The 13,082-nt window shown below is 33.2% G+C and overlaps 2 protein-coding genes across 2 annotated transcripts; one reads left to right on the top strand and one right to left on the bottom strand.

Annotated features, from left to right (window-relative positions):
• Nucleotides 1-2,398: 2,398 nt before the first annotated feature.
• On the top strand, nucleotides 2,399-5,113 carry LOC101509329 (WD-40 repeat-containing protein MSI3-like). Its single transcript, XM_004505764.3, has 6 exons — nucleotides 2,399-2,761; nucleotides 2,873-3,184; nucleotides 3,322-3,465; nucleotides 4,015-4,139; nucleotides 4,338-4,433; nucleotides 4,629-5,113. The coding sequence occupies exons 1-6, from the start codon at nucleotides 2,444-2,446 to the stop codon at nucleotides 4,861-4,863; spliced, it is 1,230 nt and encodes a 409-aa protein (XP_004505821.1). The 5' UTR covers nucleotides 2,399-2,443; the 3' UTR covers nucleotides 4,864-5,113.
• A 2,426-nt stretch (nucleotides 5,114-7,539) lies between these two features.
• Nucleotides 7,540-9,837, bottom strand: LOC101509009 (basic leucine zipper 23-like). Its single transcript, XM_004505763.4, has 3 exons — nucleotides 9,697-9,837; nucleotides 8,688-9,518; nucleotides 7,540-7,934 (listed from the first exon to the last, which is right to left on the bottom strand). Exons 2-3 carry the CDS (start codon nucleotides 9,466-9,468, stop codon nucleotides 7,906-7,908), a joined length of 810 nt encoding a protein of 269 aa, XP_004505820.1. The 5' UTR covers nucleotides 9,469-9,518; nucleotides 9,697-9,837; the 3' UTR covers nucleotides 7,540-7,905.
• Nucleotides 9,838-13,082: the final 3,245 nt, after the last annotated feature.

The following is a 13,082-nucleotide window of genomic DNA, read 5'->3' as shown; positions in this document are numbered from 1 at the left end:
AATATAAAAAATTATAGTGACTTAACTTTATATTATTTGTATTTTAGAAATAATTAAGAAAGAATATAATTTTTTCCACACATATTTTAGCCTTGCGATAACGACTAGTAGTAGTATATGACGGTAATAGTTAGACCAATGATCCTCCTTGTCGAAAAGTTTTAATACAATTATTCTGGTTGTAAGAAAAAAATAATAATAGTATTGCCATCTACACCCTATATTTTTAAAACCATACCCTATATTCTCAAAATATGTCTTCCAAAAATCACCCAACTCCTCATATATGTTTTTTCAATTCAGTTTTCAAAAACTAATTAAGCGGAACTTAGATGTTTTTTTTTTGGATATTTTCTATTTTCGTATACTCATTGTAACCCTATTAACTTTAATTTGGTTCATTCTATGTTATGAAATTCTAGAGTGGTTGTTTCTCTTCTTCCTCTTTCTTCCTCTTTTCATTGTTAACATGGTATCAAAGAGCTTTGGTTGATTTTGGAATCTACCATAGAGAAGAGAGAGACTATTTTGATAGAAAAGACAACCAACAAAAGAGAAAAGAGAAGAGTAACCCTATTCTCTATTTTGTTAAATCAGTCTCAGAAAAACATCGATTGTGCATTCGTTAACCGTTGGATTGGGCTGAATTTTGGACAGTAGGTTTGTAACATTTTGGTCTTCGTCTTCCAAGGTCGGATCGGCGAAATGACGTCTGGAGAAGGAGAAATCGTGCTCGCATAGCACCAGGTTATCCCTAATTTATTTTGTCTCAGTGATTGTGTTTGTCGTATTTTCCTGTCATTATTTGTTATGGCTGGTGTTAAGGATGATTCTCTTCAAGCTGTTAGTGTTCACCTCAATAGAAAAAATTACTCTTATTGGAGTTATGTGATGAAATTTTTTTTGATTGGAAAAGATATGTGGGGTTTTGTTGATGAAACTTTTGTTAAGCTTACAGATAAAAAGGATGAAACTCAATATGCAAAAGATCTGAAAACATTGAATGTTAGTGATTCAAAAATTATTACTTGGATTAATAATTCTGTTGAGTTGTCTATAGGAGTACAATTAGCAAAATATGATACTGCTAAAGAGATTTGGGATCACTTGAAACATTTGTATGTTCAGTCTAACTTTGCAAAACGTTATCAGTTGGAAAGTGATATTAGAGCCCTTAAGCAGAGCAGTATGACCATTCAGGAATTCTATTCGGCAATGACTAATCTGTGGGATCAATTGGCTCTTATGGAATCACCTGAGTTGAAAGTTGTCAAAGCATACATTGATCAAAGAGAGGAGCAACGTCTGGTTTGTTTTCTAATGGCTCTTCGTGATGATTTTGAGGGCCACCACAGGGTTTTGTATCTTTCTTGGAGACTCTCTTATTTCTTGGAAGAGTAAGAAACAAGACATTGGCTTTAGATACAGAAGCTAAGTATCGTGCTATGGCATCCACTATCGCTAAATAATTTGGTTGCGTTGGCTTTTGTCTGATATGGGTATCTCTCTTTCTGAGCCATCTCCGATGCACTGCGATAACAAGAGTGCTATTCAAATTGTTCACAACACGGTCTTTCATGAACGCACCAAACACATTGAGATTGATTGTCATCTTACTCGTCATCATCTTCAGCATGAAACTATTACTCTACCATTTGTCTCTTCTTCTTTACAGATTGCTGATTTGTTTACAAAGATGCATTCCATTAAATGTTTCCGTTTTTTAGTTGACAAACTCTCGATGCTCCATGTTAATGCATCGTGAGTTTGAGGGGAGATATTATATAATGTTATTATATATTAGTAGTAAGGGTATTTTAGATATTTTTTATTTTCCTATATATATACTCATTGTAATCCTATTAACTTTAGTTTGGTTCATTCTATGTTATGAAACCCTAGAGTAGTTGTTTCTCTTCTACCTCTTTTCATTGTTAACAACTTTTACCTTCCGAAAACAAAAATCTTGAAGGTAAAACTTTCCTATAAAATAGTGAGTCTCAAAACAAAAAATGTTGTGGAAAGTTGAAAAAATTATTATGTATAATTTTTATTTTTTTATAAAATATTGATATTCTGAAGTAGTTTTTGTTTCTTCGTTTTTTACGTTCTTAAAAACTTTTAAAATATACTTATGGATTAACAAATCTAAAGTGTATTTTGACTAAAAAAACGTTTTTGAATGGCCAAAGAACATTGAAGGTGAAAAAAGAAACTCTCTATTTTGAATATATTTAAAAAAGTGGATGTGTGACTTTCAAAGTGTAGAGCTGTATGTAGCAATATTAGGAAGAAGAAAAAAAATCATAATGGGCTTTGGGAAATTTTAGAAGAGTTAAAGCCCAGACGAGCCCAGCCCAATCTAGCAGAATATGTAACTATAAATATTGAGTTTTCTGTCCGAGAGGTATTGGCGCGAGTGAGGGCTTCGAATAGATAAAAAATGGCGGAAGATTACGAAACTGAGACTGAAACAGAAACCGGAGTTGAACAACAGTTCTCCGTTTGGAAGAGAAACACTCCTCTCTTATACGATCTTGTCATATCTCACCCTCTTCAATGGCCTTCTCTCACCGTTCACTTTCTTCCCTCTCCTCCTCAACCCCACTCTCATCCTTCCCTCAACCTCCACAAGCTTCTCCTCGGCACTCACACTGCTCAAGGCGAACCTAACTACCTCATGCTCGCCGAAGCCTCCATTCCTGCAAATATATCTCAACCCATCATCGCTGATGATCCTGAAGACCCCATTATTCCCAAGGTTTTTTTTTTTTTTTTTATTTCTTATATGTTCTTTTTTGCTTGTTTTTCTTTTCTGGGTACCAACTGTTTGATGGAGTTCCTGAACAATGTTTCTTGTTGGATTTTGTAGGTAGAGATTACTCAAAAGATTCTTGTTAATGGAGAGGTGAATAGGGCGCGTTCTATGCCACAAAACCCTAGTGTTGTTGCTGCGAAGACTTGTAATGCTGAGGTATATGTGTTTGATTTTACAAAGCAGCGTGGGGATGGTTTTGATCCTGATTTCAGGTTGAAGGGTCATGATCAAGAAGGTTATGGTTTGTCTTGGAGCACTTTAAAGAAAGGGCACCTTTTGAGTGGTTCTAATGACCATAAGATTTGCTTCTGGGATGTACATGCTGAATCTCAAAGCAATGTTCTTGACGCTGTTCATGTTTATGAGGTAATGATGAGAATTGAGAATCAATTCAGTGATGGTTGTTTGATGCTTGGTGTGTTATATTGGTCTTATTGCTAGATTAATTGCTGTTTTGATGATTTAATCATTGAACTTTTGATTTTTTGTTTTGTTTGTGTTAGGGTCATGAAAGTCTTGTTGAAGATGTGTCCTGGCATTTGAAGAATGAGAATTTATTTGGGTCTGGGGGAGATGACTGCAAGCTGATAATTTGGGACTTACGGACAAACAAAGCCCAACATTCACTCCAACCCCATGAAAGGGAGGTAATGATGTTATTTCATAACCTTTGTGTAGGTCATTCTTCATCGAGCATGAAATATGGTAGAATTATTTGTTGTCTATCAATTTGAATTTCCTCCATTTATTGGGAAGCATTTTATACTGACCCCATGAGATTATGAACTTATGAGAATCAACCCACTAGGGTTTTGTATGCTTTGGTTTTTTTTTTTTTGCTGTAAATTTTAACCACATCGTTATAGCAAGGTAGATTTTGTCCAACCTTCATAGGCTGCAAAACCTATTATATCCGCCATGTTTCGGAATGCCATGTTTATATGGTGAATTTTTAGCTGGCTGCCATAATCCACAATAGATAATATTGGCTATGCCCAAAGCTTCATTTTATTCCGACCATGGGGTGTATAATTTTTCTTATACATGGTTTTTGATTATGTCTTCATATTTTGTAGTTTTTCACCGTTGTCCTTAACGTGAAATATACTCCTGACCCGTTGTCTGTTTGTATTTTTACTGGAATATTGTTTGTCACTCACAGTGGTATGTTGTATCTGCTTGTCTGTTTTGAACAGGTGAACTTTGTTTCTTTCAATCCGTATAATGAATGGATTTTGGCTACAGCTTCTTCGGACACCACAGTTGGTCTCTTTGATATACGGAAGCTTGATGTTCCACTACATTTTCTAAGTGGCCATACGTATGTCCTTTGTCTATCATGTTATTGTTGTGTGTTTTTCTTTGTATTACTATTACTATCTTCATGCAGGCGATAGGTAGAAAAATTATATCTGTTGGCCCTTTAGATCCTATTTTAAATGTGATAACTGATAAGTTTTTAGCATTGGAAATTCCAATGGCTTTTATTAACTGATTTGGTTTATATTTGTATGTGTAGAGATGAGGTATTCCAGGTAGAGTGGGATCCTCATCACGAGACCGTGTTGGCATCTTCTAGTGGTGACAGAAGGCTGGTGGTTTGGGACCTTAACAAGTAAGAATAAACTCCTCTTGAATTCTTTGTTTCTTTTTCTTGCTCGGACAATGGTTACACGTTAAGTTGATCCACTTCTGTTAATTCTATTATTGATTATTTTGAACACGTGCAGACACACTAGACACAATCATAAACAGAGAATTGAAATAGGCCTTTTAACATTTTCCACACTTTATTTTCATGATGACTCAGGATTGGGGATGAGCTAATAGAAGGAGATGATGAGGGGGGTCCTCCTGAACTACTCTTCTCTCATGGGGGTCACAAAGGAAAAATATCAGATTTTTCATGGAATCAAAACCAGCCATGGGTAATCTCAAGTGTAGCTGAGGACAATTCTTTCCATGTCTGGCATATGTCTGAAAACATTTACAATGATGGTGATGATGATGATGATGACACTTGGATGGGCAGTGACCAGCACTAACTAGAAGAAGGCTCAGAGTCCACATTTTTACAGCCATTGCTTTGTTGCTTTGTATGGATTGGATGTTTTATCACCATTTTTTGTTTGTTATATATGAATGTATTGCGACTGTTGAAACAATGATGGCATCATAGTATCATCATATTCAGAACTCAGAAGCTTTCATAACCAGAACAGATGTATAATACTTAAAATTATTGGTTCAACAAGCTAAAGTAACAAAGCTAGGGAAAAGAAATTTGGCATATCAGTTTTTAATGTCAATCGAATATATTGTGTTTATGCTCAATAAAATAGATCAAAATATAACTTTATAAGAAAATATATACTGTTACTATAGAAGTTTAGCGAGAAAGAGAAAACTATTATGTGGCAGTAAGAAATAACAATGTTTTAAATATCAATTAAATATTTTGTTTATACCTAAAAAACTGTTGACAATTCAGAAAGAAAAAAAAACCATTGTGCAAGGATGTTAATTAAGAGAGGGGTAAAATCTTGTCTAGGTTAAGTTGCAGCGTTATTGACATAACTCTGACAACTGCATACCTATAACCTTCTACGGTTGCGGATCCTCATCATTATCCTCCATGTAATTGTTTTTTCTATTAACTCTACTTCTTTTGCTTCGTTTTTGACCTATAGGCTATATTCACAATTTGTACTCTTTCTATCAACAGATTATTATTGATCCTCTGGCTTCATGTTATGATAGAAGAATTTCCTACTTTGCACAACACAATCACTTAATAGTGTCTCTCTCACATAGTAAAGGTGCAGTCAGTTTTCATTGGGAGTACACGATTAAAACCAAGTGTTGCTACTACATAACTCTTGTCAAAATGACAACTATTTACACTCTTACTATATAGTAGCATCTACTCAGTAGCGACATTTCTTAAATGGATTTAAAAAATGGTTGTTAAAATGATGACCATCAAGAAGAATTTTATATAGTACCACTATAATCAGTTTCTCATAATCTAAGAGAAATTTGTAAGTTAAAGAAGACTCTATAGGAGCTTAAACAAACTTCTCAAGCTTGGTTTAAAAAATTCTCGATTGTGATGAAATTGCAATTAGTCAACATTCTAAATGAAGGATATGAGTACTCTTTAGAATTTCTTGTGGATTGAAGTTTTCAACTCTCCTAGAATTTATCTTCTTTTCCAATCTAAGTATATTGCCAACAACTTAATCATGTTTGTCTCATTCTAAAGCAACAAGTAGTCTTCTTGAATTTAAAATCAATATACATCGTTTGATGGTATCTCTCTCTCTCTCTAATTCCACATTGTATCATATTATGGTTGGTAGTTTGGTGTATCTTACCCTAATAGACCTGATACTGCTTATATAGTGTATGTTATTAGTAAGTTTGTTGTTTTTCTTCCTACTATTGTATATGTGACAACTTTTATTTGCAATCTTCATCATCTTTGAGGCACTCAATTTCAGAGTCTTATTTCCCTTCCTTTTTTTCTTTGGAGTTTTATGTTTTCTGAAGTTGATTGAGCTCCTCGTTAAAAAATAATAATAAGAGAATGTCATTCACTACACAGAACAAAATCCACCACAAGTTTTTTTGTCTCTTTCATCTATTCAAACACATTCGCTTCTCAACAAATATATTGATGTTAATAACTTCAGCATTATATGCTAGGCTATTGGCTATACTTTCTCAATTTACAATGTGAAGAGCATTTCAATCTGATGCCAAGTTTTTTTTCATCTCAAAACGATGGTTCACTAAGCAACTTTTTGGATCAAAAGTTCCATATATTAAGAAGCCCCTGCAGGAAAATTGTTAGACTTTGTCTACAAGGGTTAACGGACACCAACATTTTAAGTAAAAACATACAATCACACAGTTTTATGATGAATGCTCATCCAGTCTCCTATTTTTTCGGCTTTTTGTCATATTAGATGGAGAAGCAAAACACAAAAGACAAATGAGCATTCACACGTTGCATTAATCTTTCCATGCCCAAAAATTCACCAAGAGACTTTTTTTAATTATGAAATCATTTCAAGATTTTCCCATCTTCACATCTCACTTAAACGATAGCAAGGTTCCACTGTCAATCAAAACAACCACTTGTGTTGGACGGATGAGCATTGACAAGTTTTATTAATCATTCCAAACCCAAAAGTTCACCAAGAGGGTTTTTAAATTACCAGAATCATTTCAAGACTTTCCCATCTTCACATCTCACTTTAACGGTAACAAGGTTCCACTGTCAATCAAAACAGCCACTTGCGTTCTCAAACACAATATTTCACTTGTTAAAGACAAGAGACCAAATAGGCAATCTTCAGTTAGAGAACAGTTCCTTCCAGATACAAACTAGTCAACTCTTGTACAGCAAAGCGCTAACGACAGGAAGTAAACCTATCATATTATTCAGAAAAGCATAGATAAAAAATAAAAAATAAAAAAACAATGCCGGCAACCACATAAGCCAATTTTTGTTTTCACTCACGAGTTTATATATATTATACAAAATGACATTGGTGCCTCGCCTGTCCACAGCACAAAATACTGAAAGATGAAAACATACCCCATCTTCCCCAAGTTCTGTAATCCATAAATGCAAAATTTGCAAACTTAGAATCATGCACAAGCAAAACTTGAATCACCACTTAACCATCATCTCATTAAACAAAGCAAAAAACTACTCAAATGCTTAGCACATTTTAAATTGAATAGAATAAAAACATTTACCATGCCAGTTTAACTAGTTCATGGACAAGCAAAACACCAGGAAACTTAATTGCATAGGAAAGCACCAATTTGTCTCAGCAATAAGCTATGCTGACTACACGTCAACTACTATTTCTGCATAAGGAACACATATCAACTACTAATCTTCCATGGTAGAACAGCCATCCAAACCATGATAGCGCAGCAGAGGTCAAAAAGAGACCGATTTTCAAAAGTTACTCGATAAATAGTTGATGCTGCAGCTGGTAATAAGTTATTGGAAGTGATATATTACCATGTCCATGGCAACAACGAAAAACCACAAGCTTATTTATTCTTCAACCAGCTTTTGCTGCACGAGATTTTCCTGTTAAATTAAGATCTGTTAGATCATGTTCAAGGATGAGAAGCAAGAATATGCAACTTCCATGCCCTGAAGTCATCACACCAGATCCAATCCCAATTTCATAGACAAAAACTAGTCTCAAATTTTTTGGTACAGTTGGAAAAAAAATGTTCACTACAATCATTAAGTATTTTAACCTTTAAATGGCAGTTGCTTAAATCTTATGAAAGAATCTTGTCATTATTTGGCCCCATTTGTTAATGAATACTATATATAAGTATCACGAATTCTGTAACAATACTACTAGTAGTAGTAACTAGTAATAACTAATAGTCTACTAGCCCTATAAAAATCTAGCATTAACAGAGGCTAACAATCATTATGTATTAAAAACTTAGCAATCAGATTTTAGCACTAGAGATTAGGACAATTATGCATTATTAGCAATTAAACATACAGCAACAACAATGAAAGCCTTTCCTCATAAGGCAAAGTCAGCTACATGGATTAATTTTTGCAATTAAACTTGATGCAAAAACAAATTTGTTATTGAAAGCTATGCTTTTTATATTGGATGCTTAATTCTCAATGCTTTTTATATTGCACATTTACAAAGCAAAAATTGAATAACGAGACAAGCAATTATCACTGGATCCCAAACAATGACTTGATACTAGGAAGATCACATCATGCAGCAACAATTAAAAGAAATTAAATATACATTTGAATAAAAAAAAATCAAATATTTGGAGTGTGAGCATAATCAATCATCACCTTTTCTTTTAATGGATGCTGTGGGGTTGACATTAGACAATGTCTGTCCAACTCCACAACCATGAAGATCCTTAATCCCCACATTTTGGCCCGCAAGACACTGAAGACTCTCAAACTCACAACCGTCAAATCCTTCCCCATTAGGCGACACCCCTTCTGCAATATTCCCATCTGCTCCAGGACGAAGGCAATAGACCCGATCATCACACTGCACGTTACAAGGGTTCATCACATAAGAACCAGGCAAGTTCGGAATCGCGGGATTAGCATTAGTAGGTTTCTGATATGGAAACGATCCGATTTCTCCTTCAATCCTTCCCCTAATATCAACCAACAAACACTTCAACCTAGCAACTTCAGCCTCCAAAGCAGCCTGACCCTGCAACTTCCTCATCAAATGCTGATTCAAAGCCCTCAATTTCATAACCTCTTCTTCCAACGATGCAGCCCTAGCTTTCTTCTTCTCACGGTACTTCCTAACCGCTTCCTTATTACCCGTCGGACGTTTTTTAGACTTCTTTTCAGCAGACTCAGCAGTATCATCAGTACCAATCTGATCTTCCTCAGGTGCAGGCACAATTTTGGTGTGAACATGATAACACGTGTGAGTGTGTGAAGAATCAGGACCAGGTGGGTTACACGTGTGAGTGTGAGTGCAAGCGTGTGAGTCTTTCAAGAGTTCATCAAAGAAACTGTCCATTGAACCACTACTTGGAAATTCACCCATGTTTGGACTCGAAAACACTTCATGGTTCGAGAAATCAAGCTCACCGTCTTCCATTTGGAATCAAATCCCTAAATCAACACACCGAAACTACCAAACCGCTAAACCTGATCGAAAAACATAAAATAGTGTTAATGCGAATTCTAAGCAGAACAATACTATACAGAATCGTATTAATTCATTGAAAAATAAAATAGTGTGATTGAATTGAGTTATTATTGGGAATTAAATGGAAACCCTAATGAAAAGACAGTGAAATTGACAGAGAAGAAAAAATGGACGTACCAGAAGGAAGCGATAAGTTGACAGATTCCAACTTTTTTTTTTGTTGCTATCTATCTCCTCCTCAATCGTTTGCAATTTATACGTGTTTCATGAAACACCTTGTCAAGAAAGATTGATAATTTCCGTAGGACCCAGTACTTTGGATCCACAGTCACATAAACACGCCGAAAGATTAAGATTATGTCATGAATAAATTATAAATAAATTAATCTTGAACTTCCTAAGTTTATTTAAATTAAGATTTAATTTATTTACAAGTGAGAGCGAATCTCAATCACAGGATGTTTTAAAATATTTGATTTATATAGTAATTATACTAAAAAAATATAGAATCTTTAATATGTTTTTATTATTACAAAATTGAACTATAAAAAGTATTATTCAAATTATATCGAAAAAAAGTATCATTTGGAAACGATTTAAAATTGCTGATAAAAAACTTGTCAAAAGATTTTTGTATGAATAAAGAAAAATATATAAGTATGAATATTTTACGTCAAAAGGAATAAATTATTTTCCGATAGGTTGACTTATACCTAAATAATATTTTATAACAAACTATTAAGTATTTTAGTTCTACATTGTTTACCTTAATATAATAACAAAATAAAATAAAATTGAACAAGCCCTGTTCCTAGGTTTTCTAGGTGGACAAGGACAAGTATAACATATGGTTCACAGTGGACCACCATTATTTACCCTTGGATCAAAACAAATCCACTGAATCTATTATGTACTTTCCACACAGGATTAAACTTTTCCAATTCTCCCACCCCTGTTTGCACAAACAGTTCCTTCTTCTTTTGACTTTTTCCTGTGAATCTTCATCATCTCCGACCACTATAGATATGTGAATCTTTGCCATAAATCCACCAGGTTTCATCATTTTTTGTACATGCTATTTTAAAAAAAAAAATCATACTAAGGGAATAGAACAGATCTAAAAGATGTGAAGAATGAGGGAGGTGATGATAAGGGAGCTACCATTGTGGAGATTAAGGAGAGGAAGAATGTCGCCGGGAAATTCGTCGGAGAAAGAAGGGGCCATACAGTACAAGGAGAGAAAAACCGCAGTTGCAAGGTAATCCACGACGGAGAAGGGTTGATGGTGGGGCTGAGGGCGGAGCAAATGACAAAAAGTTGTCGTGGAGAGGAGGAGGAAGGTCGCCAGAGAAGATTATTGGAGAAGTGTGGTGGCGGGGGGAGAGATTCGCGGTGGAGAGAGAAAAGGACAAATCTGCAATATCACATATACGGCGACGTCAGGACAGTCTTAATAAAAAAAAATATATATCTTTAAAAGTATTATATTTTTATTAAATAAAATACCAAAAATTCAATGATTTTATTTAAATTCATCAAAAATAAATAAATTGAGAATAAATCCAAATACCTAATATTAATCTTTGCTAAAAATTTAGGGGTAAATATGAATGTTCTGGTTGCACTAGGGCCCTCGGTGGAGCTTAGGAAAATGATTGTATGTGGTGGGTACATGGTATTTATATGGTATTTATGTACTAATTAGACGATTCCAATGGTGAATAATACTGATCCAATAAGGAGTATGGACCACATGTTGTACATGTGCAATGTGCACCATAGAAGCAGCCTTCTTTTCCTGTGATAAAATAGTGTAACATTGGAGTATCAACTATCAACGCACAAAACACTTGAAAACAGAACGAATCTTAGCAAGGGCCAATAATCCTGACATTCGTCAAACTGTTTACTGTTTAATATTTTCTTTACAGTGTTTAGCTTTTTCTTTAAACTGAATTATGAATTATTCTTTTCATCTTTTAACTTTTTTTTAGATTTTATTTTAATTTCTTAATTAATCTTTGCTCTGATTATGATTATAATTATGTTAATCATTTTGATACTTTTCATTAAGAGTAATTTATTAAAATACAAAATTTAACATAAATACAATATTGCCTTCTTCTACTATCACTACCCCAAAACAAAGAGAAAGAGAGAGAAAATCCAATATCAATATTACAAATGGATATTCGAACAAATTCCTAAAATATCTAAATTTTACCTCAAAATGAAGAGACTTGAAAAATATAGAACAACCCACAAAAATAAAATTAATGTTAAAGATTATTCTAGGTTTGCTTCTGATTTATTGAATGATTTATCAAGATTTATTTTTCTTTATTTTTGATGTTTAAAGAAACCAAAAATAACAATAATAAAGAAATATGACTTATAGTTATTGTTATCTATCTTCTTTATTTTAGATTTATTTATCATATTTTGATATGTCTTGAGTTTGTTTTCTATTTTCTTTATTTAGATTTATTTCTCATTTTTTTTATATGTCATGAGTTTGAAAGAAAAAGATGAATTTGAGAGAGGAAGATTTGAGTTTGTTTGATTAAGATTTTATTTATTTTTAGTTTAGATGTTAAATGCGGGGTTTATCGGTGTTGTTAGGATGTTGATCAAGAAAAACGATGTTGATGGATGTGTGTATATAACAGAAATGTTGTTTGAAAACTCAGATAGTCTAATCACCGAATCAAAGTAACGTATAACTATAATTTAATATTTTTTCAATAAAATTGAACGACGGAGTAGCTAACAAAATCATAAAAGTTAGTAATTTAGTTTTTTTTTCTTTATCCCTTTCAAAATATAAAAAGGCAATAAGCAATGGCCCATGTTTTTTTTAAAGGAAATTATTTGATAAACACCCATAAATTTAATATACACATTGAGAGAACAAAAATAGACAAATTTATTTTTCTTCATAATTTGATATATATATATATATATATATATATATATGATGTGATAGAAAAAAAGGATATAAAAAAATATTAAAAGAAATAGATTTAATAGTGTTTGAAAATTTAAGTTCTCCATGTATGATTACGCTTTCTCAATATACAAATATTTTTCAAAGAGTTTTATGCGATTGACGGGTCAAACTTGTATTTTCTTCTTGTTCCCCCAATAAACAAAACGAAATCTATAGGGGTAGAACAAATGTCTTAGATTTCTTTACTCATGAATCTAAGACAAATTTTTTCTTATTTTATTGTAATAAATACACGTATGAGTCCTTAAGGATGTTGATATTTCATTAAATTTATGTTAAAAAAAGGTCTATGTGAATATTACTAAGATTGTCCAACTAGACTTTTAAGTGAAAAAAAAAATCAAATTTCAAAATTTTATTTTTACTAAAAAAAAACAAAAAATGAATGGATAGAATACAGTGTTCATCTTCATTCTCATATAACTCAAATGATTGTGCTGACATAATTATTTTTCCATCTACCCAAATATCACTGTAACAGGCACATCTATATTGAGGTCACATAGCCATCAACACTTTGAGTCCATATTTTTTATTATGGTACCCATGCCCA

The sequence above is a fragment of the Cicer arietinum genome, chromosome 6 (genome assembly GCF_000331145.2).
Source record: "Cicer arietinum cultivar CDC Frontier isolate Library 1 chromosome 6, Cicar.CDCFrontier_v2.0, whole genome shotgun sequence".
NCBI lineage: Eukaryota > Viridiplantae > Streptophyta > Magnoliopsida > Fabales > Fabaceae > Cicer > Cicer arietinum.
Note: the sequence above shows the minus strand (reverse complement) of the source record. Positions and strands in the feature narration are given on the sequence as shown.